Source organism: Oryctolagus cuniculus, chromosome 4, assembly GCF_964237555.1.
Source record: "Oryctolagus cuniculus chromosome 4, mOryCun1.1, whole genome shotgun sequence".
Taxonomy (NCBI): Eukaryota; Metazoa; Chordata; class Mammalia; order Lagomorpha; family Leporidae; genus Oryctolagus; species Oryctolagus cuniculus.
The window spans coordinates 98,699,265-98,723,309 of NC_091435.1; the positions used below are offsets into that span (position 1 = coordinate 98,699,265).

A 24,045-nucleotide genomic window follows, 5' to 3' on the forward strand; every position below is an offset into this window, starting at 1 on the left:
CTGCAAAGATTCAGAGGTAAGAGTGCCATCTACTGAACAATTTCGAAAGCAATCAGCTCTCCCAATGTTTCTCTGTCATTCATCTAAATTTATTCTTGACACAAGCATTTTGCCAGAGTGAATGACCTCCCATCAGTAAGAACAACTCAATTAAGACTAAGAAAACTTCTTCAATGAATTCATCAGTCTCATCATGTTTTTCTATGTCATGCTAATTTACAGTTCAAAATTTCATCAGAATATACTTATTTTCTATTGAGCTACTGGTTGTCTTTTGTACTAAATATATTTAAGAACACAATAATCGTTTGCAATTTTCAGCCCTTCCCATGTGAAAAGGTCGATTCTGGAATTTTGTTTCTCAGGTCTCAAAACAAGGCTAAACTAAAATCAAATATAACAAAATGAAAACATTAAGTATATATGGATATAGAAGGAATATTTTACCCTTACAACTCTACCACAAATGAAAAATAGTTTAAGTTTAATGTAACTGGCATCATTAGATGATCTCTCAATCATATATGAAATTTGGATCTGGAATGTTCACACTGGAAATTTGCATTTACTTCTGATTTCTTTAAATGCCTTGTATTTTAGAAAAGGTGAATGAAACATTTTCCAAAACCAGGATGTGTACAAAGAAGTAGAGAAAACAGTTGATACAAGTAAGAAAATGCGAAGAAAGTGAAAGAGGGTATTTAAAAAGAAAAAAAAAAAACAAAAAAACCAGGTCACTTTTAAGATCCAAGTCCAAACGTTGAAAAATGGAAGAACGCCAAAGCTGAAGAAGAGTAAGTGAAAATTTAGGATTAGAGAATTGTTAATTATCACCACTCCTCTGGCCCCTTCCTATCTATATTAAGGCCCCATCTTCACAATGAAATACCTTTTAGAATACAATGTTAATTAATTTGACTTCTAAAGACTTCATTTTAGTGAAATGTTGTTATTACACGAATTCCACATGAGATGTTAAATATACTCAAATCTGCCAAATGAGTCAATAAAGCATATTTTTAAAACTAGTAAAGACTTTCTACATGCAACCTTAGCATAGTGATCAGTGTATTTTTCATTTTTACTTTTCTTAGAGTGGGAGGGAGTGGGCAAATAAAAGGTGATTTCTACCAATATCACTACTACTACTACTAGTTTGTAATTAGAAACATCTAAGACTATTGTAAGAAAATAGGAAAACAGGTTCTATATTATGTTCACTGAGTGTTCAGAACAAACATGATTATAAACTACCAACTTTTAAACACATGCTTCATTTCATTACAAAACTGCATGCCAATTAAATGCCTTTTATAGTCATTAATACAAAATATGACATCACTACTATTAAGACATGTACCTCAGGAACTGCCTTTTACTTGACTCAAAGTCAGGATATAGTGACTTAACCGTAAGTAAAATGTGTTGGAACACCTAAAATCAGAATTATTATTACTTGTACCAAAAAAAAAAAAAAAGTTTTTTTTTTTTACCATAACCGGAGGTGTAATTAGGGCCCCGACGACCTCTGCCTCTTCCACTATAAGACCTAGAACCTTGTACAGAAGAGACGGTACTTTCATCAGTGGTATATCCTTTCTCTTTTTCAGGCCCTCTGGTGGAAGAAGGTCTGAAACCCATACCAATCTGTCGTAGCTGTTCATCAATCTGTAGGCGTTCCATTCTTAACTGTTCTACTTCCTATAATCAAGACAAAAAAAAGAGTTTAAGTCTTCTTATACTAACATACTGTCTTCTTAAAGTCTACAGCTAAAGCTGTATTCCTAACCAAAAAAAAAAAAAAAAAGCTATAACCTTGGGTAATAATTCTGTAAAGCAGCATTATGTTCCTAATAAATAGTTTGCAAGGAAACTTGTGATTTATTCAACCAACATTTACTGAATGCATTAGACTGTATGGCTAACCATGCTGCAACAAGCATACAAAACAAAGACAGACTCCACCCTTCAAGTGGACACATTAGCAGTGTTAAAACAACACATTTATCAATAAACTAGTAATTTTACATTACCAGATTTTACCTTCCAAGAGTTAAACCTCTAGTAAATGAGGTATAGATACAAGATATAAAAGGCATGAAGAAACTTTAAAATCTTGATGAAAATATATGTTATGAAGAAACTATGTTAAGTTCCATTTTCCATAAAATTTCTGAATTGACCTCATACTAGGGACAAGCTACTTTCCTATCAAAGTAGTAGCAGCTGAGTTGTGACCAAGACTGCTAGACCTGTATTCAGAAACTGACAGTCTTCACAAGATGTAAAGGCAAAGAGAGGTGGTAGAGCACCAGAAGATAAAGCATTGCCTTAGAAGGCTAGCATATTGCAATGACTTTCAAAAAAAAAAAAAAAGAGGAAAAAAAGGAAAGAATATTAGAGATACTTTCACAGTATTAGCACAGTAGCAAATGAAATAAGAGACGAGAAGAAAAATACACTAGAGGCAGAGAATAGTTGAGGATATTACTATACTCTAAAAACAGAGGAGTAAAAGAAAAAAAACTATGGAAAACAATTATAATGTGTAATCATTTATAGGACTTTTCCTTCACTAAAATCTTTATATCAACATAGGTTGTTTTGTAAAAATAATAAAGAATTATCAAGTGATGTCAATAAGGATAATGTAGTTTCTTCAAAAAACACCAGAGTTAGGAAGGAAGTCCAACTTCACTCGGTTCTGTATTATCCTTACATGTGAAGTACAAAAGTGAAAACAGAATGGCTCTACCATATACAGAGTGGTCAAAAGTGACCATTTCTTAAATAAGGAAATATAAAAGCTCAAAGGAAAAAAAAGGACAGATATGTACATAAGAACCATCATCTTATTAAAGCTAAGGACATTTTTATTATTAAATTCTTACCTAGAAACACTGGCAAAATCTGACTGAAATATAAACATTTGAAGACTTGAAATTTACTACAAATATAAAGTGCTCGATGTGTGTACATTTTATATTTACTTGTAGTCAACAGTTAATACATAGAAAATGTACCAAAAATGGTTAAGAGAATATGAACAGTATACAAACCTTTAGATAAGCAATATGATACTCTAAAAGAACCTGCACATTTCCAATGCTTTCTTTAGTGCCAACAAACACAAACGGAACCATTCCCTGTAAGAAGATAAACGTCCTTAGTATTTAATATTTTAACAAACCTCTATCCTGGGTTTGATAAATCAATATATAATTTGGAAAAGTTTTCTAATTAACACAGCAATTTACATCTAACAGCTTCAAATTATAAACAAATCTACAAACTTGGAATAATCAAAATTTAAGTAATTTCATTATTTGTGCTACAATTTAGGATTTTAAAAGTGCTAAAATTTTAAAGGGTCACCTTTTCAAAACTACCAGGTTTCTTAATTTCTAATTCAATATATAAACCAGCTTTAAAATGAGAAGCATGTCATTCAAACTGGCCAAGAGGGGCCAACACTATGGTGCAGCAGGTGGGCACCGGTTCTAGTCCCGGCCGCTCCTCTTCCGATCCTGCTCTCTGCTATGGCCTGGGAAAGCAGAAGATGGCCCAAGTGCTTGGGCCCCTGCACCCACATGGGGAGACCTGTAAGAAGCTCCAGGCTCCTGGCTTAGGACTGGCACAGCTCCAGCCACTGCGGCCCTCTAGGGAGTGAACCAGCAGATGGAAGACCTCTCTCTGTCTCTACCTCTCTGTGTAACTCTTTGAAATTAAAATATATCTTAAAAACACACACACACACACACACACACACACACACACACACACACAAACTGGCCAAGAACTTCCAGCTGGAAATAGATCCTTCAACATGGTGGGTAGTGTTATAGTATCACAAAGCAGTTAGCCAAGGTATCTATCTCTAAGATATGTGATCAGATTTTTAAACATCTTAAGTGCCTATTACTATAGGTGGTACTTCTTTATAATTAAGATAAATGTCACCCACGATGTGCTAAGCATACAATGTAAGATAAAGAAATTACTGGTAAGAGCAGACATACTTAATCACAGGCATTAATTCAAAGAATTAACAGATTTGGTTTACTTTGCTGAATTTCAGAATAAGAAGGTTTTATAAAAGTTGCAGAGTAGAAAAACATGGTAAAACGAGGATTTTTCTTCTAAAGAAACACACTTTCAACTTCCTAACGTCTGAGGACAATGCGAGTGAAGCCTAAATACAGTTCCCTAATCAATTTCACTGTCTCCTCATTTTCTTCATTTCTGTGACTCTATATGAATCTATGCTTTATCTTCAAAGTAATTTTTAAAAAATGATTTACTGGTGACTTCTAGATAATGTCAATGGTAAGGAATTCACAAGGTGGTAAGAGGGCATTCATAGTCAGTAAAAGAGGACAGTGGAAAAATTTTAACAATATGCTAGGTTTCAGGGACCATATTATGCATTCTATCTTACTTACTATTCATTAAAAAAATAGTATATCATTTTGACCAAAGTCATAAAATTAGCTGCTGAGCCAGGTAATTTTGTATCTGGTTACCCAATTTCAAATATCTATGAAATGCCAGTATCCATGCTATGAGAGAAAGACAAGTCCGTTTCTAAAGCAGTCACAATCTCAGAAAAGATAGTAAACATTATTGTAATAATGTCACTATATACAGCATTAGTGAATGAAAAGAAATTTTGAGAGGGCCGGCGCTGTGGCATAGTGGGTAAAGCCGCCACCTGCAGTGCGGCAATTCCATATGGGTGCCGGTTCAAGTCCCAGCTGCTCCCCTTCCGATCCAGCTCTTTGCTATGGCCTGGCAAAGCAGTGGAGGAAGATGTCCCAAGTCCTTAGGCCCCTCCCTGCACCTGTGTGGGAGACCCTAAAGACGCGCCTGGCTCCTGGCTTTGAATCAGCACAGCTCTGGCTGTTGCAGCCAGTTTGGGGAGTGAACCAACAGATGGAAGACCTCTCTCTCTCTCTCTCTGCCTCTCCCCCTCTCTCTAACTCTGATTTTCAAATAAATAAATTAAAAAAAAAAAAGAATTTTAGGAAGACTTTATTTGAAAATCAGAATTACAGAGGGTGGGAGACGGGGGGGGGGGGGGGGGGGAGTAAGAGATTTCACTCCCCAAATGGCCAAAATAGCCAGGGCTGGGCCAGGCCAAAGCCAGGAGCTTCACCCAGGTCTCCCACGTGGGTGTAGGGGACTGAACACCTGAGCCGTCTTCTGCTGCTTTCCCAGACACTTTAGCAGGCAGCTGGATCAGAAGATTACGTGGACCTCAAACCAGCGCCCATAGGGGATGCCAACACTATAGACCAGCAGCTTAACCCATGCCACAGCACTAGCCCCAGGAAGAATTTTATAAAACAGATGTAGAAACAAACAGAATTTTATCAAGTACTTAAAGACAAAAGACATTCCAAACAGATGGTCTAGAAGGAATAAGAGAAATACAATGCCTTGACCTCAACTGGGAAATGTTATCATCAATGGTTATCTCCAAAGTAAAGGAGAGGTACAAGGAATGCAGACGCATATTTAAAAAAATTTAATAGCTACCATAAAGCCATAAGAAAAAAATCTTACAGTGTAAATTGAATACAAGTTCTTTTCTTAGAGTTATTTTAATGGCTATCTTTAATAATATATTTACAACACCCAATTCTTGAGTCAGGATATTTACCTGAGCTAAAATCTTAGATTTTTTTTAAAAAAAGAACTTATCTTATCCATAAGTTATTAGCAAATTCCCCAAACAGTGCTCTATTGTGCAATAAATACTGAAGATCTAAGTGTACTTCTTTCTGGGAGATAATTCTGGGAAAAATCCTTGCCTTATTCTCAAGCACACAAAGCCTAAGTATACTACTAGAGCCATGAATGTTAAGTAAAATCCTTAAAGTGACTTTGGTGGAGAACAGAATTCTGAACAAAATAGCAAACAGGGTGAAAAAACAAACTGAAAGAAATTTCAGAAAAGCAACCTCAACACTGAAAGAAATTTCAATTAAAGAAACAGTCAATGCTTTCACATTCTACAAAAAGGTCAAGGACAGTGAGAGCGAGAATTCCTTTGCAACACTGTTTTGTTGAAAAGAACAAATTCTACAGCTTTACACTCTTAAGTATAAAGAGTATAAAGAAAAAATCATTTTTGATTTATCAGATGAAACCTTCCTATCAAGAATTTGATTTTTTTTAAACTATAGTACTGACAAAATAGAAACCAAAGGCCTACACAACTGAAAGATGACTTGTTTTCTAAGTGTGTAAAGCCATATTATAAGAACAGAATTTTTAAAAATAAGAAAAACGCACTGTATAAGTGCAAGTAGCTTAATAGATATGTTTCCTGAAAAAATTTCCAAAATATGAAATAACATTAAGTCAGTCAAGAACATGGTAAAAAAAAAAAAAAGACAAATAAATGACATACTAAATACTTACGTCTTCTCTAGGTAGTTTGTTTTCATTGTCTCCTTCAATTCTCACCCGAACCACGCCTGATTTGTCTACTATTTCTTGAATAACTTTGCCATTTTTTCCAATTACTTTTCCTTTAGTAAGAGAAAACAAATACAGTAAGTTAAAAACCAGCTGCTATCCTTTGATAAGTTATGACTTGCTACTGAATTATAACCACAAAGCAAAATGCTGATTTTACTTTAATAACTTGCGCTAAAGACTACCAAAGGTTTTTATCCTTGGCTTCAAACATCTTTGTCTTCTGTATGCTTAACAGTTATTATCAAGGTGTGACAATGTTGTTCATGTAGAAGAAATTTTCAAAGGCTAATTTTTTTAGTATGTCCTGTATCCTTTTTATACTTTTTAAAATAACACCCCAATTCATTTCAAGCTTTGGATATTTAGATAAAAAGCAAACTTTTAATTTAGCATTAATCATACCAACTTGTTTATTACTTGTATACGATATTCACAAGTAACAAATTCATCAAGTTTCTATTTCTTCAAAAGGTATCTATAATATTAACTTTAGAATGAATATTCTCTTCAGTAAAAATTTATATGTAACAAGTATCACATTTTAAATCAAGACTTTTTCACAGTATTTCACACAAGTAATGTGTATATGGTATGCTCACTCAAGTATATTTCATTCTGTAAAACAACAAAATTATTTACCTTCTCAACACTTAATTTATAAGTCTGCCAAACAGTAGTTATTAATGATATAATAATTGAAGAGGAAAATAAAAGACGTGAAGACATTCTTCTACTGGGGAACTATCTTGTTGTAAAAATTAACACATAACAAAATAATACCAGATAGTGTCACCCAGTAACAGAATCTTCAAGTAACCTTCAATATATGCAATGTAGGTATCTCTTTATAAAGTCCAACAACACAATATTTGTTAACAGTCATTTCTTTTACTAAATCACTTGCACAAAAGCTTAAATTACTTTTGGTTGAAAGGGATTAAAATGGAAGTTTTTCACACTGCTTGTCTAGAACAAATAAAGGGAAATTAACAGGAAACTGGTCAATATAGCAAAAGCACTACAATTAAATTTTATTTATAATCCTAGTCTTAAACCTCCTCTCTCAATAATAATCTTAAACATAAAAAGTACAGTAGCACAAGAAATTCACATGGTCTGTGTCTTCTCTGAGCAGCCCTAGCAGCAGCACATAAAAGCAACCTTCATTGTTAACAGAGTGAAGCTCAAGCAGCAACTCCATCCTTGACCCTGCTAAAAATAAGCAAATGTCTTTTTCGAAAAACAAAAAAATCAGGTTGGTAACAGCATAATCCCTCCCATAGAATCTTTGCCACTTCCTTCCTTTAAAATATACCAGTGTTCTATGAATATTCACCACCCTTCTGGGGTTCACAGAAGGAACCTGTCTACAAGTTCTATTTATTCCCACCAGACTGTCAATATTTTATTGATCATTTCCATAAATTCCAGAGCATATGGACAAACTGAAGCAGACCTGTAATACAAATTGATCAGTGAATAATTATTTTTTCCTTTGATTTGGGGAAGACAGGAATGGTCAAGCACTAGAACTCCTGGAATATGAATGTGAAAGGGAATTGCTCTGGAACTTACCCTCCAAGTGGTCCTCATTCCCTTTTATTCCTCAGTCCTCTTTTTCTCTTTCACTTGGACTAAGAATGCACTACTTTTCAAAAAGACTGCTTCACTCATAAAATATTTCAGAGGGAAATACAGCATTATTATACACGAAAACCAACAGAAATGTTTATACTACCTCTGAGTATTTCACCAATGTGCTGCTAATATTTAATAGCTGCTGCTAATGTATATTTCCTAAAAAGCACAAAAACCATCCCTTATCACCAAAGTCAACCAAAATGATGAGGGGGGGGGGGAAAAGACACAGCAGGTACCCAAACATCATTGCAATGAAAAATAAAGAAACAAGTCAGAACTAAATATATGTTAAATTTTCTTGTTTATGAAATAGGAATTTTTACTCATAATTAACACTACCACCAAAGACTAAGACTATCTTAGAATTATTAGACTGGGAAGAAATCTGCTTGTTATTCACAAACCTGCCATTGAATTGCTTTTACAAGTGAAGAAACCTTACCAATATCTGTTCCACAGAGCAGCTACCACAATGTTAGTACCGGTGTGAATGACTTAGTAAGATTTAAATAAACAAACAAGGGGATCATTTTTAAAAGCAGCTTCCTTGTCAAAGGTGACTTCATTTGACAATGATAAATATTTCATAGCATTCATATCTTGACAATATTATTAAAATTGCACAAAATTCTTCAAACTTATTTCAATTTAAACATCTCAATTCATCTCTCCAGCAGATCAACCTACAGTAAATGATGATAAATCAAAAGCTGATAAAGTACAGTTTATGTAAGAACTGGAAGTCTGCCCTGCTATCCTCATCTTTGGACCACACTGAAAGGCTGCTTTTCTATTAATGCTGAATTCCAAGAAACACATTTTTGTGATGTAAACTGCTGTTTTTCACAGTACACTATTTGTTATTTAAGGCCAAAATAGACATGTTTTCAGGATGAAAGTTTTAAGTTTTCTACCCACGCTTGATTTATAAGACTTCACAAATCATTTCCTAAAGGCTAAACAGGCTTCATGATATAAACAGAGCCCAAGGAGCTTTTAAAAAAAAAAAAAAAAAGTGTTTCCTTACAGTCAAAATATTAAGAGGCCAACTGGAAACAAAGTACTTATCCTATACTATTAATTTCATTCACTACATTATGTTAGTTCTTCCTCTTTATTAAGAAGTTAGTAAAATCACTGATAACCAAAGCCTTCCCATTTCCCTCAAATAGTCATAAAGACATCATCAGGGATGTAGAGCATATTAGCAACAGGGATATTAACTAACTTATCTCATACAATGCTCATTTAGCCTTAACTTACAACTCAAATTTTTGTCACTTAAATAAAGCATGAGCATCCAAGTTTTCAAGAAAGGTGTCACACAATTAATAATGAAACCTCCCCGCATATCATCAGCAGCATCCTCTCCTGCTCACAACTTCTTACCTTTTTCTATGCCCTTTCAACAACCAATTATTATCTATTCAGGGCCTACACGGTAAATATTTATTACCCTGTTGTTAGTCCACTGTAATTTTTCTTCTCTACTGAAGAAATAAATTCAAACATTCCCAAAAAGTACTATGACAATTTCAAATATATAAGTGAAAGACAATAAGAGGCTGAGAAAAAGTTAAAAGTCAAAAGGAAGAGAATACTTAAAGAAAAACTGTTAATGACACACTGTTACAAAAAGTATGGGCATTATTATCCAATTACCCTGGACGAAGGAAAACATCTTTACTTTTTAAAAACAAGGTACGAGTCACATGTGTTATCACCAAAAACGTAAGTCAGCTTGCTATCTAAATACTGTAACAGATCATAAGAAGCAGAATTAGATATTACACTACATTTTCAACTAAGTCACTAAATGCAACTAAGTAACATTTTATTTAATAATTAGTAGAAATACCTACCAACAAGATTCCTAGGAACCTGAATAAAGTCCTCCACGAATTCCAAGAAACCTCTAGCCTTTTTTACAGCATCAGCACTCTGGAAGTAAGGGAAACATTAACATAAAATCCAGTTACAATCAACACAAAATCCAAAATAAAACTGTTACTGTGAATCATTACGCTCTACTAAGAGATTCTCCTCAGCCCACTACAGTGACATTTCAGGTAAAAAACTCATCAAGTACTTAAAAAACAAACTTTCCATCACTATTAAAACCAAGAAATTAAGAAACTGAGAAAACAGCAACAGTTTGAATTAGCTATGTTATATAGCTACACAATAGCCAAACTTCAAGCCAATTCTAAATACATACTGGTTTGTATTCTGATGTTGTATTTCTCCAGGTGATTATTAAAAACAAAGAATTCAAAGAGTTTAAATCAGCTGCATTTTTTACATACAGGCACTATTTTTAAATATATCTACTGATAAGAATATGAAAATCAAATCTCAATTTTATTTTTGCTTTTAATTGTGTTCTTTAGTAACCACAGCTCAAATTTATTGTGAATTTGTTGTCATCATATACCATAAACAACAAATACACTAGGCCGGCGCCATGGTCACTTGGCTAATCCTCTGCCTGCAGCGCCAGCACCCCAGGTCCTAGTCCCGGTTGGGGCGCCGGATACTAGTCTCGGTTGCTCCTCTTCCAGTCCAGCTCTCCGCTGTGGCCCAGGAGGGCAGTGGAGAATGGCCCAAGTGCTTGGGTCCCTGTACCTTAGTGGGAGACCGGGACAAAGCACCCGGCTCCTGGCTTCGGATCGGCACAGCGCCGGCTGTGGCGGCCATTTAGAGGAGTGAACCAACGGAAGGAAGACCTTTCTCTCTGTCTCTCTCTCACTGTCTATAACTCTGTCTATAACTCTAACTCTGCCTGTCACAAAAACGAATAAACAACAAATACACTGAAAAATCTATTCATTATCACTCTTATTTAACCCTGAGGACACATGCAGGGAAGTAATGTAACTTCTGCAAGCCCACCCAAAGTGGCAGAAACAAGAATTGAATCCAGGCTCTATAGCTCCAAAGACTGTCCTCTTAATTACCATTCTATACTCCCCCCACTTGTAAAGATTTCAGAAACAAAAATGATACTTTTAGTTGTATTTACTATATGAATAAAGCTTTTCATAAAAGCTATGTTTTAAAGTCAAGATTTGAAACCAAACCAGTTCCCAAAAAAATCATTTATACTATTTCAAAGGGTAGTCTCAACAAAACATCTGAATAATGTATTTTTTAAATAGTTTACAAGCAGCAGGCATTGTGATACAGCAAGTTATGACATTGCTTGCCAACACCAACATCCCACATCAGGGTGCAAGTCTGAGTCTCTGCTACTCTACTAGAGTAGTAGAGTCGGCTCTCTACTAATACGCCTCAGAAGACAGCAGATGATGAACCACATACTTGGACCCGAGGCCCATGTGGTAGTAACAAGGTAAAGTTCTTGGCTCCTAGCTTCAGCCTGACTCAGCACTGATTATTGCTGCCATGTAAGGAGTGAATAAGTAGATAGAAGATATTTCTCAAGCGATAAATAACTAAAATGACACATTCATTTTCTATCCCTGAAAATTTCAGAACTAGTGACAAAGTACTATCCAAACCTAAGTTCTATAATAACTTTTATAGAACTTAGGTTACTGCTTGCCAGAGCCCAACACTTAATAAGCATTCAAAAGAATATCTGGATAAATTATTTTAATGAATATAAAACTGAATTAAACTAAGAAGCAGTTATTTAAGAAACTTCTCGGTTCTGGCACTGTGGTATAGCGGGTAAATCTGTCGCCTGCAGTGCTGGCATCCCATATGGGTGCTGGGTCGAGTCCTGGCTGCTCCATTTCCAATCCAGCTTTCCGCTATGACCTGGGAAAGCAGTAGAAGATGGCCCAAGTCCTTGGGCCCCGGCACCCATGTGGGAGACCTGGAAGAAGCTCCTGGCTTCAGATCAGCACAGCTCTAGCCATTTCGGCCAATTGGGGAGTAAACCAGTGGATGGAAGACCGACCGACCCCTCCCTCCCTCCCTCTCCTTCTTTCTCTGTGTAACTCTGACTTTCAAATAAATAAATAAATAAATAAATAAATAAATAAATAAATCTTAAAAAAAAAAAAAACTCCTCAAAATACTACATGTCACTTGATAAGTCTTTCACTCCCCCAAAACAAAAATAGCTTTAAACCATCTTCAGAATTAATGACTGCTGGGCAGTTTGATTTTAAATGAATAAATCTTAAGTCGAAAGTGTTTCACTAGTAAATTAAAGTTCAAGATAAAATGTAATCAAACAACAGGTGGTTAAAAGTGACAGTAAAATCAGTCAAGAAAGGAGATAGACAACATCTTACCTCTCCATAGATTCTAAATGTTCCAGTATCTTCATCTAGTTCAATAGCGGTGACTCCAGGAACCTTCCTAGCTTGCTGTATGTTACTACCATGTGTTCCTATTGCCAGGCCCATTAAATCTTCTCTCACAACAAATTCCTCATGAAAAGCTGCTGCAAGTTGTTTTGTGCACTATTAAGAAGAAAAGTGGAATTCATTACAAAGATCAAAAAACAGAATCGGGTTTTTTGCAATGCATGTTCATATCAACATTCTTTATTTAGTCAAGAGGCTGATGGAGCTGGTGCTGTGACGCAGTGGGTAGAGCAGCCGCCTACAGCACCGGCATCACATATGGGCGCCAATTCAAGTCACGGCCGCTCCACTTCGGATCCAGCTCTCCGCTATGGCCTGGGACAGCAGTGGAAGTTGGCCCAAGTCCTTCAGCCCCTGCACCCACCTGCATGGAAGACCTAGAAGAAGCTCCTGGCTCCAGATCAGCCCAGCTCTGGCCATCGCAGCCATCTGGGGAGTGAACCAGTGGGTGGAAGACCTTTCTCCCTCTCTCTCTCTCTGCTTTTGCCTATCTGCCTTTCAAATCAATCAATCAATCTGAGGGGAGGAGAATCGAGGGGAGGGGAGGGAAAAGAGAGAAGAGAGAGGAGAAGAAAAAAGAGGGGCCAGTGTGGCACAGTGGTTTAAGCCACCTGCGAGGCCAGCATCCCATGTGATTTCCAGTTTAAGTCCTGACTGCTCCACTAGCATTCCAGCTCCCTGCTAATGAACCTGGGAAAACAGTGTAAGATGAGCCAAGTACTTGGGCCCCAGCCACCCAAATGGAAGACCTGCATGGTGTTACAGCCTCCTGGCTTCAGCCTGGCCCAGCCCTGATCATTGCAGCCATATGAGAAGGCAAACAGCAGGCTGAAGACCTATCCATGACTTCCCTCCAGCCCCCAGCCATAACCTTGCCTTCCAAATAAATAAATCTTTAAAAAAGAAAGAAAGTGGGGGCCGGCGCTGTGGCGCAGTGGGTTAAAGTCCTGGCCTGAAGCAATGGCATCCCATATGGGCACCAGTTCTAGTCCCAACTGCTGCTCCTCTGATCCCACTCTCTGCTATGGCCTGTGATAGCAGTAGAGGATGGCCCAAGTCCTTGGGCCCATGCACCCACGTGGGAGACCTGGAAGAAGCTCCTGGCTTCAGATCGGCGCAGCTCTGGCTGTCACAGCCAACTAGGGAGCGAACCAACAGATGGAAGACCTCTGTCTCTACCTCTCTCTGTAACTCTTTCAAATAAATAAAATAAATCTTTAAAAAAAATTAAAGAAATCTGCAACACAACAATTTTTAATTTCATTTTCCATGAACTTTCTGAAGTACCCTTGTACATACAAAGAATTATCAAAAGCAAATTCTAACACATGCAACAACATGAATGAGCCTTGAAAACCCTATTATGTTAAGTGATATAACAGAAACAACTAATAGCATGTTATTCCAACTTATGAAACATCAGAAGCAGTGAAATTTACAAAACGGCAGTTGTCAGAAATGGGGAGCAGAGAGTTGAGAGTTACAACTTAGAGGGTAGTTTTCATTTTTCAAGATGCAAAACTTAAAGTCCTGTAAATTGGTTAACCAACAATGGAAATACATACTGAACTTTATAATTTTTTTTAAATGTGAAAACTTAAAAAAAAAAAAAAAGCCTTAAGCGAAAAAAGATCAAAAATCTTACAAGAATAGAAGAAGCTTATCTAGTGGTATAAATGCAAAGGGATAAAATGGTTTTATCTATTTAATCATGGTCATAAAAAAACCAGTAGTTCTAACATAACACTTTGTTGCAAATACAGGCATTTCCCCATTTCATGTTTACTTCAAAATTCATTCACATATTCCTTGTTTGGCAGTTTTAAATTAAAGAGGACATTGGCAAATTTATCCTAAGAATAAACATACTTTGGTTTCTCTAAGTGAAGACAGTGTGTTTGTGTGTGCATACACATGTATTCCATTGGGGAAGTGTGAGCACAAGGGGAAAAGTAGTACAACAATAGCATGGGGCAATGATACACTTAATATTTTAAAAAACTTCATACTATATCTTGTTCTCCTAATCTCTTAAACGAGTTGGTAGACTGAACTAATTACTGATGTAAATGTGTTATGACTAACACGGTAGTGCAAAGAAACAGCAATACAGTTCTGAGTTCTTAAGTCCTAACAAAAGTCAATCAGCATTTGGCAAGGAAATGCTACATTTGATAAAAGTAAAATAGAAAAGCCATTCTTTTAATGCCTCACTCACTCCAGGTGTAACCACAAATCAAGTCTAGGCTGTCTTTTATCAGTCAAGTACAGGGAACTCCGAGAATATAATTCTGAAATTAAATGGGACAAACAAAAATCATTTTGTAAGTAAACCTACTTACTTCTAAATGCTTAGTGGCTTCTTCATTTCTGGACATAAGCATCAGCTTCGTACGAATACTTCGCAAATGCATGTCACTTAAAATATTTACTCTCTTCACAGTTGCTTCACTGGCAGACTGTAACAAACAAACAAGTTAATCAACCAAAAAGTTAACCATTTTTCAAAGTAACACAAAGCTCTGATTTTCAACTACTACACTTCTCTGTTTGTCTAACATTCTGCCTCCCTGGATAATCTTACTTTTCTTCGTAAATTCCTGTCATTATTTATATTTGTCACATCAAATAGCATTGGCTATGAAAGCATCTAGGATCCCACACATTACAAATTTTAGGAAACTAAAAATATCATTTTAAGAATTTTTATTTCCAGGGCCAGTGCTGTGGTACAGTGGGTTAACGCCCTGGCCTGAAGCAATGGCATCCCATGTGGGCACTGGTTCTAGTCCCGCTGTTCCTTTTCTGATCCCACTCTCTGATATGGCCTGGGAAAGCAGCAGATGATGGCCCAAGTCTTTAGGCCTCTGCACCCACGTGGGAGACCCGGAAGAAGCTCCTGACTTTGGATCGGCGCAGCTCCTGCCATTGCGGCCATCTGGGGAATAAATCAGCGGATGAAGACCTCTCTCTGTCTCTACCTCTTTCTGTAACTCTATCTTTGAAATAAAATATTAAAAAAATTTTATTTCCATACTTATTCCAAAAAAATCAAAATTAATATTATTGCAAAAAAAAAAAACTTTACATCAAGCTTACCATAGCTCTTATCTTTTGAAATATCTAACTATAAAATCTGTGCAATACTTATCAATACCTGAAAATATGTTATTGTTATCTTACCAGTATCATTAGCTGTGTGGTTTCTGGGTGGTAAAAAATTCTGCACGCACCTACTGCTTTCTTAAAATCTTTATGTGCATTTTCGTTAGCACACCTGGAGAAAAATTAATTCATGGGTAAAAAAACCTCAGTACTAGATTAAATTTAGAAGAGTTACAAGGACAATACAAATTTAGAACTTTAACATTCCCCATCAAAACCTTTAATATTTTCTATGAGAAGGTTTTGAATAGGTGTCTGAGAAAAAATATTTTGTAGTGCTTAAAAATCCTCTTAATCACCAAGCAATACAATAACAGATAAAATTACTCACGCCTCTCTCAAATCCTCAGGAACATCCACCGTGCATTTAAAGAAGGTATTTTTTTTGACAGTTTTATTTTGATTGACAGGCCGAAGTCGTTCAAATGTTACTATTTCATTGTAAGTGGCATCACAAGCAGCATATTCAATGACATAAAACTAAAAGACATTAAAATACTTCAAAAATTCCATCTGAACAAAAATAATGAACTTTAAAAGAAGTTCTAATTACCTTGCTCAGCTTTACCAGCAGACCCTCCCCTTTGTGACACAAATATTAAGCACAGCTTAGTTACATCAATCTAATTTACCTAAACTAGAACATAGGTTCTTACAAGCATGAACCTAGTGGTCCTTACATGCTTGAGGTGTACCTCTGGAGAGCAGCTTTGGTGTTTGCCAATACAGAACACAAACAGAAATTAATGATCTAGTGAATTTTTACGATGTCTGGTCAACTATTTCTCACAGGCTTTTAAAAACAAAAGTACAGTTGGAATAATATTTACAAAAACCAAGAGTTGAGATTATTTCCTTTAATACTATCACATAGCAAATGTCAAGATCACTTACCTCTCCTTTCATCATCCGAACTTTAGCCAACCACCATCCACATGGTTCTTGGTCGTTTGCTCTAGAATATACCTGAGAAAGGGGAAATATGCCTTTATCCATTCATCTGGAAAGACTCAAACTCTAAGTGATGGTTTGTTATAAATGCTAAATCCCACTAAACTCAATAATCAAAAGGTTATTTTACTGGAACTTTGCTCAATGTAGTTGAGTGAAAAGTAGTATGCACATTCAAACTTTAATAGCTGAATATAAAGCTGTATATGTTTTATTTTAGATTTATTTATGTATTTGAAATGCAGAGTTAGAGCTCTTCCATTCGCTGGTTCATTCCCCAAACCACAAAGTTCCAGGGCTGGGCCAGGCCAAAGCCAGGAGCCCAGAGCTTCTTCTAGGTCTCAAATGTGGATGCAGGGGCCCAGGTGCTTGGGCCATCCTCCGCTGTTTTTCCAGGCAAATGAGCAGCGAGCTGGATCAGAAGTGGAGCAGTCAGGACTTGAGAACTCAAATCTCAAACCAGCAATCATATGGAATGCCGGTGTCCCAAGCAGAGGCTTTACCAGCCACAACGCAGCCCCTAAACCTGAATACTTTTGGGCAGTGTGGCCTCCTAGTAAACTAATTTCAAATTCATAGGATTACTAAACCCAAATATATTAAAGCAAGCTGTTTACTACTCATCTTTACATAATGTCAAACACAAGTCTTTCAGTTTTTCTCATCAAAATTATGAACAGTGAAATAAAAATGTTTTAAAAAGTGTAGAAAGTGGTAAGCCCAATTTTAAATTCCTTCAATGATATGCCATTTAGATCCCTTAAGAACCTAGTGGCCAGCGTTATGGCATAGCAGGTTAAGCCACCACCAGTCCAGGCTGTTCCACTTCCGATCCAGCTAGCTCCCTGCTGATGCACCTGGGGGAAAGGAGAAGATGGCCCAATTCCTTGGGCCCCTATATCTACATGGGAGATAGAAGATAGATCTTTCTCTCCCTCTCCCTCTCCCCTTCTCCCCCTCTCCCCCCATATGGGCGCCAGTTCTAGTCACAGTTGCTCCTCTTCCAGTCCAGCTCTCTGCTGTGGCCCGGGAGGGCAGTGGAGGATGGCCCAAGTGCTTCGGCCCCTGCACCCGCAGGGGAGACCAGGTTAATCCTCCTCCTGCGGCACTAGCCGGTTCTAGTCCCGGCTGCTCCACTTCCAATCCAGCTCTCTGCTGTGGCCTGGGAGCTTGGGCCCCCGCACCCGCATGGGAGACCCAGAAGAGGCTCCTGGCTCCAGATTGGCGCAGTTCTGGCCGTTGCGGCCATTCGGGGAGTGAACCAAGGGACGGAAGACCTTTCTCTCTGTCTCTTCCTCTCACTATCTGTAGCTCTACCTCTCAAATAAATAAAATCTTTAAAAAAATTTTTTTTAAAAAGGATGGGGAATTTTAAGGTCCTTCAATATCCTAGAATATTATATTGCACATCCATCTTAGGCAAATCTAAAGAACCCTTCATTTTCTGATTACCTTCAACTTTACTAACTGAGCCAATTTTCTCAGCAATTTTATTCAGCAAACTTTTTTTTAAAAAAACAGCGTATTTAACAGAGATTAAGTCATGTTCACCAAAAAGGTAATTTAAGTTAGCAGTCTTAATTTGAGTTTTTTCTATCCACAAGCCAAAACAGTTTTAATAAATTTTTACAGACATGCAACCTGCACATACATAACACACATATACATACAAGACAGAACAACAAAGCAGTTTCACTGTTTTTTTTTTTAAATCTTTGTTTTTAAAATTACCAATTAGAATTACTTTTTATTCTTAGTAACCTGAATTAACCATATCCTTTTAGTTGGAACCTGTAAACTCTTAGTTTTATCTGTTTACAGAGCTATCCCAAAGTATGGAATACATTAGAAGTCATGGAAGAAAGTCCTTTGGGGCCTACAAGAGGAAACATTTAAACAGAACCAACAATGTTTTAATTTTTATAAGCAGTTTGTTTTTTTTTTTATTGTTTTGTTTCAGAGTCTTGAAACTTCTTATTTAGAGAATATAAACCTATAGATAAAAGTTTTTAATTTTTTTTGTTAATTTTATTTAAGGTATATAAATTTCATCTATTTCCTATACACAGATTCAGGAACATAGTGATACTATCCCTCATCCCCCCTCCCTCCCAATTTTCTCAGCAATCTTATTCAACAAAATTATTACCAAAAAGATTAAATATTACTAATTTTAAAAGATTTGCCATCACTTTTGAAAAGTGACATAGCAACTATTTAAAGGTCTGAAAATAAGTATTTCCATTTCAGATCTTTTCAAAAGCAACATTCATCATACAGTGTCTTTTTCTTGAGACCACTACCAAATCATTCCACTGATTTATGTGATGTAACATCATGTAAGTCTGGGAAGCTGATTGGGAAAGCAAATCTAGTATTCAAATAGCCAAAAAATTTTGAAAACACAATGTAGTGCAAACCATATGAAACTGCTAATATTCAACCATTCTTGAACAACAAAAACAGAAATCTCAGTGTTCAACTCTTTAAAAATGCACGAAGACCTCAACAGAAAGTTACCTCTTGGATCATTTTTGCCCTAAAATTATTACTAAAAGACCAAATAAAAGTCACCTTTCCCTTCTTCAGAGAAGGATTTCTAGAACTGAAAAACAGGTCTGGCACGAAACTGATCCAACCCTGTGAATACAGCCTGATGTACTAGAGAACATTAGAAGAACAGAAACTAAACTTGTTTATCAGTTTCACAAATTCTTTGCTATATGAACTTAGTTAATAAAGTACATCAATCTGTCTGGATCCCCAATTAGACAGAAAATACTCAGAAAAAAAGTTTTTCTCATTATTCCCTAAATAATACAATGTAACTACTTACATAGCATTTTCATTATATCAAATATAAGCAATTTAGAAATGATTTAAAAGCATAAGGGAGGACTGCAGAGATTATAACCAAACATCATATCATTTAATAGGTGATTTGGGTGGGGGGAGGGCCCCTCTGGAACCAATGTCATGGGCATCTTTCATTCACTGGTTCACTCTCAGAATGGCCACAACTGCCAGAGCTGAGCAGATCCAATGCCAGGAGCCAGGAGCTGCCTCTGGGACTCCCACATGAGTTCAGCAGCCCAAAGACTTGGGCCATCTTTCACTGTTTTCCCAGGCATATCAACAGGGAGCTGGATTGAAAGTGGAGCAGCGGGGACTCGAACTGGTGCCTATGTAGGATACTGGCACCTCAGGTCAGGATTTTAACCAGTTGTGCCAAAGCGCAGCCCCAAGTTTCAGCTACTGTTACTGCTATCAGAGTATTCACAAATTACAGGTCTGGTGCGGTGGCACAGCAGAGTAAGCTGGAGGATATGATATCGACATACCATGTGATTCCAACCAGCTCCCTGGTAATGTACCTGGGAAAGCAGCAAAAAATGGCCCAAGTGCTGGGGTCCCCTAACACCCATATGGGAGAGCAGGATGAAGCTTGGGTCTCCAGGCTCCAGCCTTGCCCAGTCCCAGATGTTGCCACAATTTGGGGATTGAACCAGCAGATGGAAGGCCTCTCTTTGTCTATCTCTTCCTCTCACTCTATAACTCCGCCTTTCAAATAAGTAAATACATCTTAAAAAAAAAAAAAATGTGACTTGGGGCCAGCTTTGTGGCACAGCAGGTTAAATCATCACCTACAACAAAGACATCCCAAATTGGAATGTTGGTCCCGGCTGTTCAACTTCTGATCTAGGTCCCTGATACCACTCCTGAGAATGCAGATGATGACCCAAGTGCTTGAGCCCCTGCACCCAGGTGGCAGACCTGGATGGAATTCATGAATCCTGGATTTGGCCTGGCCTAGGCCCAGCCATGGCAGCTGTTTGAGGAGTGAACCAGCAGACAGCGGATCAATTCTCTCTCTAATCCTCCCCCCATCGCTGCCATTAACTAATTTTTAAATAAAGAAATCTTGGGGGGGTGGGGAGAATATGCTAACAGAAAGCAGTATCTGATAACTTAAATAATTTGATACATCAAAAATGATAAATAATATACTGTGTAATATATTACCCTAGAGAAAGACAGCAAACTCAATTAAAAACCTAAATACTTAAAATAAAAACCCTGTACTTGCAGAAGTATTACGAACTTGGGGGGTGGGTGGGCACTGTGCATAGCAGATAAGGCCGCCACCTGCAATGCCAATATCCTATGTGGGTGCCAGTTCAAGTCCCAGATGCTCCACTTCTGATTCAGCGCTCTGCTGTGGCCTGGGAAAGCAGCAGAAGATGGCCCAAGTCCCTGGGTCCTGCACCCACATGGGAGACCCAGAGGAGGCTCCTGGCTTTGGATAAGTGCAGCTCTGGCCATTGCAGCCAACTGGGGAGTGAACCAGCAGATGAAAGACTTCTCTCTCTCTGCCTCTCCTCTGTGTAACTCTAATAAATGAATCTTTTAAAAAAAAAAAAAAGATACCCCAAGTCCTTGGGTCCCTGTACCCACGTAGGAGACCTGGAAGAAGCTCCTGGCTTCGGATCGGCCCAGCTCCAGCCATTTTGTGAGTGAACCAGCAGATCAAACCCATCTCTCTGCCTCTCCAATAAATAAATAAATCAATCTTTGGGGCGGGGGTGAGGGGGAGATGCCTGCATCTCTCGCCTGAATGCCTGGGTTGGATTCCTGGTTCAGGTTCCAAAACCCAGCTTTCTACTACTCGAAACCTTAGGAAGCAGCACTGATGGCTCAAGTAATTTGGTTCATGCCACTCACATGGGAGACAGAGACTGAGTTTCAGGCTTCTGGCTTTGGCCTGGCCCAGCTCTGGTCCTTCTGTAGGCATTTGGGGAGTAAATATATGATATATAATGTAGTTCCGACTTAAAAACTTTAAGAAAATATATACTCAATAAAAAGAAAAATCTGAACACTCAACTTTGGGAAATGAGATTTAAGTTGGCAATAACGGACAAGCACAGCCACGCTAAGGGAGAAGGTTAACTTACTACATTATAAAGTCTATCAATTCATTTTTACATTAAGCTTTATTTAAAGGGAGAAGGAGACTTAGAAAGTTACTTGGTTCAAAAAGTGAAGCACTAATAACTATAATTTTGAAATACATTATATGGATAGGTTCCTAAAAACTGGTGACCAAAAAAACCACCATCATCATAACAAACCAATCAAGATGCAGCTTAAACTTTTATTTTTAAGATTTACTTATTTATTTGAAAGGTAGAGTGACAGAGAAAAGAGAGAGAGAAAGAAAATGAAAGAGAGAGAGAGAGAGAATCTTCCACCCTTTGGTTCACTCCCCCAAATGACTTCAACAGCCAGGGCTGGTCCAAGTTCAAGCCAGGAGCGCAGAACTCCATTAAGGTCTCCCATGGAGGATGACAGGGGCCATCTTCTGCTGCTTTCCCAAGCACACTAGCACAAAGGTGGATCATAGCAAAGCAGCTAGAACAGCCAGGACTTGAACAAGCACTGCTGTATGGGATGCTGGCATCGCAAACAGCAGCTTAACCCCACTGCACCACAACACTGGCCCCAAAGTTCTTTTCCTCAAATCTTCAAAAGCCAAAAAGTACATGTAACTTGATTTCAGAGAATGATGTACAAAACTGGAAAGAACAAATTTTCCCAAAACTAAATCATAAAATTTTTATATAAATGCTACTTTTGAATCATCAATTCTAAATCAATCTCTAACATCAAAGTTTTGATCAGTCAGGAGGTGGGCCACAGAAATGAAAGGTTCAGAACAGGGCAGAACCTAAGAACATACTGAAATACCATTAGCACCTACTGACTAGTTTCTTCCTTTAATCTGAAACTTTATGCTACTTATAAATGAGCAACAACAAAAAATGTTGCCCTCCAAATTTAACACCACACATTTCTAATTCTAGAACACTTCCAAACCTAAATCTTGTTTAGCCTGACTCTTGCTTAACTCAGAATTCCAAAAGAAAAAACCTCCAACAGAAATTAATTTTGAAAAAAAAAAAAAAAAAAAAAATCAAGCTCCTTTACCCACCCACACAGAAAGATGTTAATTAGAAAAGGTTGCAATATTGAGAAAAACTTTTTTTTTTTATTTATTTGAGAGTTACAAAGAGAGGGAGGGAGGGAGACAGAAAGGAAGAGAGAAACAGATCAATCAGTTGCTCTTCCATTCACTGGTTCACTTCACAGAAGGCCTCAACAGCTGTTATCTGGGTCTCCCATGTGAGTGGTGGGGGGCCCAAGCACCTGGGCCATATTCCACTGCTCTTCCCACGCTAACGTTAGCAGACAGCTGATCGGAAATTGAGCAGCCGGGACATGAACTGGCGCCCTTATGGGATGCTAAGGTCAGTGGCAGCAGCTTTACCTGCTGTGCCACAACACCAGGAAAACGTTTTCATAGGAATCTAAAATCCAAGTGAATGTGCTACAGTAATTCAGAGGGTCACTGTCAAAATCTAGTACCCTACTCCATACTTCTTGAGTAGTAATAGTTACTTCACCACTGAGTCTCCCCCATACCACCAGCAATAGCTCCCTCAAGAACATTAACACACACCCATCTAGACCACAGTTACAGGTCCCCTAGTAAAAAAATTCTTAGTATCTACTTTTGTTGAAAGTAAACTATAAAAGAAAAAGTAAAAGTGAATGTTGAATGTTGTATAATGTTGTAACACAAAAGGGTGGGTTCATGGTGTCCTGACACAAGTTACAACATACTTTGCTTTAGCAAAAGCAATATGGTGCACAGTGAATTAACTTATAATAATAATAATAATAATAATAATTAAAATCTAAGCAGAATTTTAAAGGGGAAGTTTAGGCTATCAGGGGTTAAAGCACTGTAATTATTTGGCTTCCTAGCATAATTTCTAAGAATAGGAGCCAAAAGAAAATTTATCATTAGGGGGCCGGCGCTGTGGCACAGCAAGTTAACGCCCTGGCCTGAAGTGCTGGCATCCCAAATGGGCGCTGGTTCAAGTCCCGGCCGCTCCACTTCTCATCCAGCTCTCTGCTATTGCCTGGGAAAGCAGTAGAAGATGGCCCAAGTCCTTGGGCCCCTGCATCCACGTGGGAGACCTGGAAGAAGCTCCTGGCTCCTGGCTTCAGATCAGCACAGCTCCAGCTGTTGCTGTCATTTGGGGAGTGAACCATCTGATGAAGACCCCCCCCCCGCCCGTGTAACTCTGACTTTCAAATAAATAAAAAATACATTTAAAAAAAAAAAAAAAGAGAATTTATCATTAGAACAAAAGACAACAAATGAAACTGGCAGATAAATCACATCAGGTGCTTAGAACAGTGTCTAGCACAGAATATGTACTGTTAAGTGTTTGCGAAACCATTTAGAGATAGCTTTTCATCAGTAAAGTTCTATTACACCACCACTTCTCCTACCTCAGTCATTTAAATTAATTATAAATAAGACCTGAAAATCTCATTCAATAGTATCAAGCTGACTTCCTATGAAAAATGTATTTGGCATATTTAAGGCTCT

The 24,045-nt window shown here is 37.6% G+C and overlaps 1 protein-coding gene across 11 annotated transcripts in view; it reads right to left on the reverse strand.

Moving 5' to 3' along the window:
- Window positions 1-24,045, reverse strand: part of FXR1 (FMR1 autosomal homolog 1) — a 66,386-nt gene that overhangs the window by 12,047 nt on the left and 30,294 nt on the right. For 6 of the 11 annotated variants that reach the window (XR_011388039.1, XM_008266556.4, XM_008266553.4 and 3 more), the window contains exons 4-12: window positions 16,527-16,598; window positions 15,964-16,112; window positions 15,651-15,744; window positions 14,810-14,926; window positions 12,393-12,563; window positions 9,990-10,068; window positions 6,427-6,536; window positions 3,060-3,146; window positions 1,494-1,701 (exon numbers count right to left, since the gene is read on the reverse strand). Coding sequence is in view for 9 of the 11 variants with exons in the window: in XM_008266556.4 (XP_008264778.2) it covers window positions 1,494-1,701; window positions 3,060-3,146; window positions 6,427-6,536; window positions 9,990-10,068; window positions 12,393-12,563; window positions 14,810-14,926; window positions 15,651-15,744; window positions 15,964-16,112; window positions 16,527-16,598 (1,087 nt within the window). In the remaining 2 variants the exon portion in view is untranslated. The remainder of the gene's footprint in view (window positions 1-1,493; window positions 1,702-3,059; window positions 3,147-6,426; window positions 6,537-9,989; window positions 10,069-12,392; window positions 12,564-14,809; window positions 14,927-15,650; window positions 15,745-15,963; window positions 16,113-16,526; window positions 16,599-24,045) is intronic. The other 5 variants (XR_011388040.1, XM_070072464.1, XM_002716446.5 and 2 more) reach the window with 1 other exon arrangement.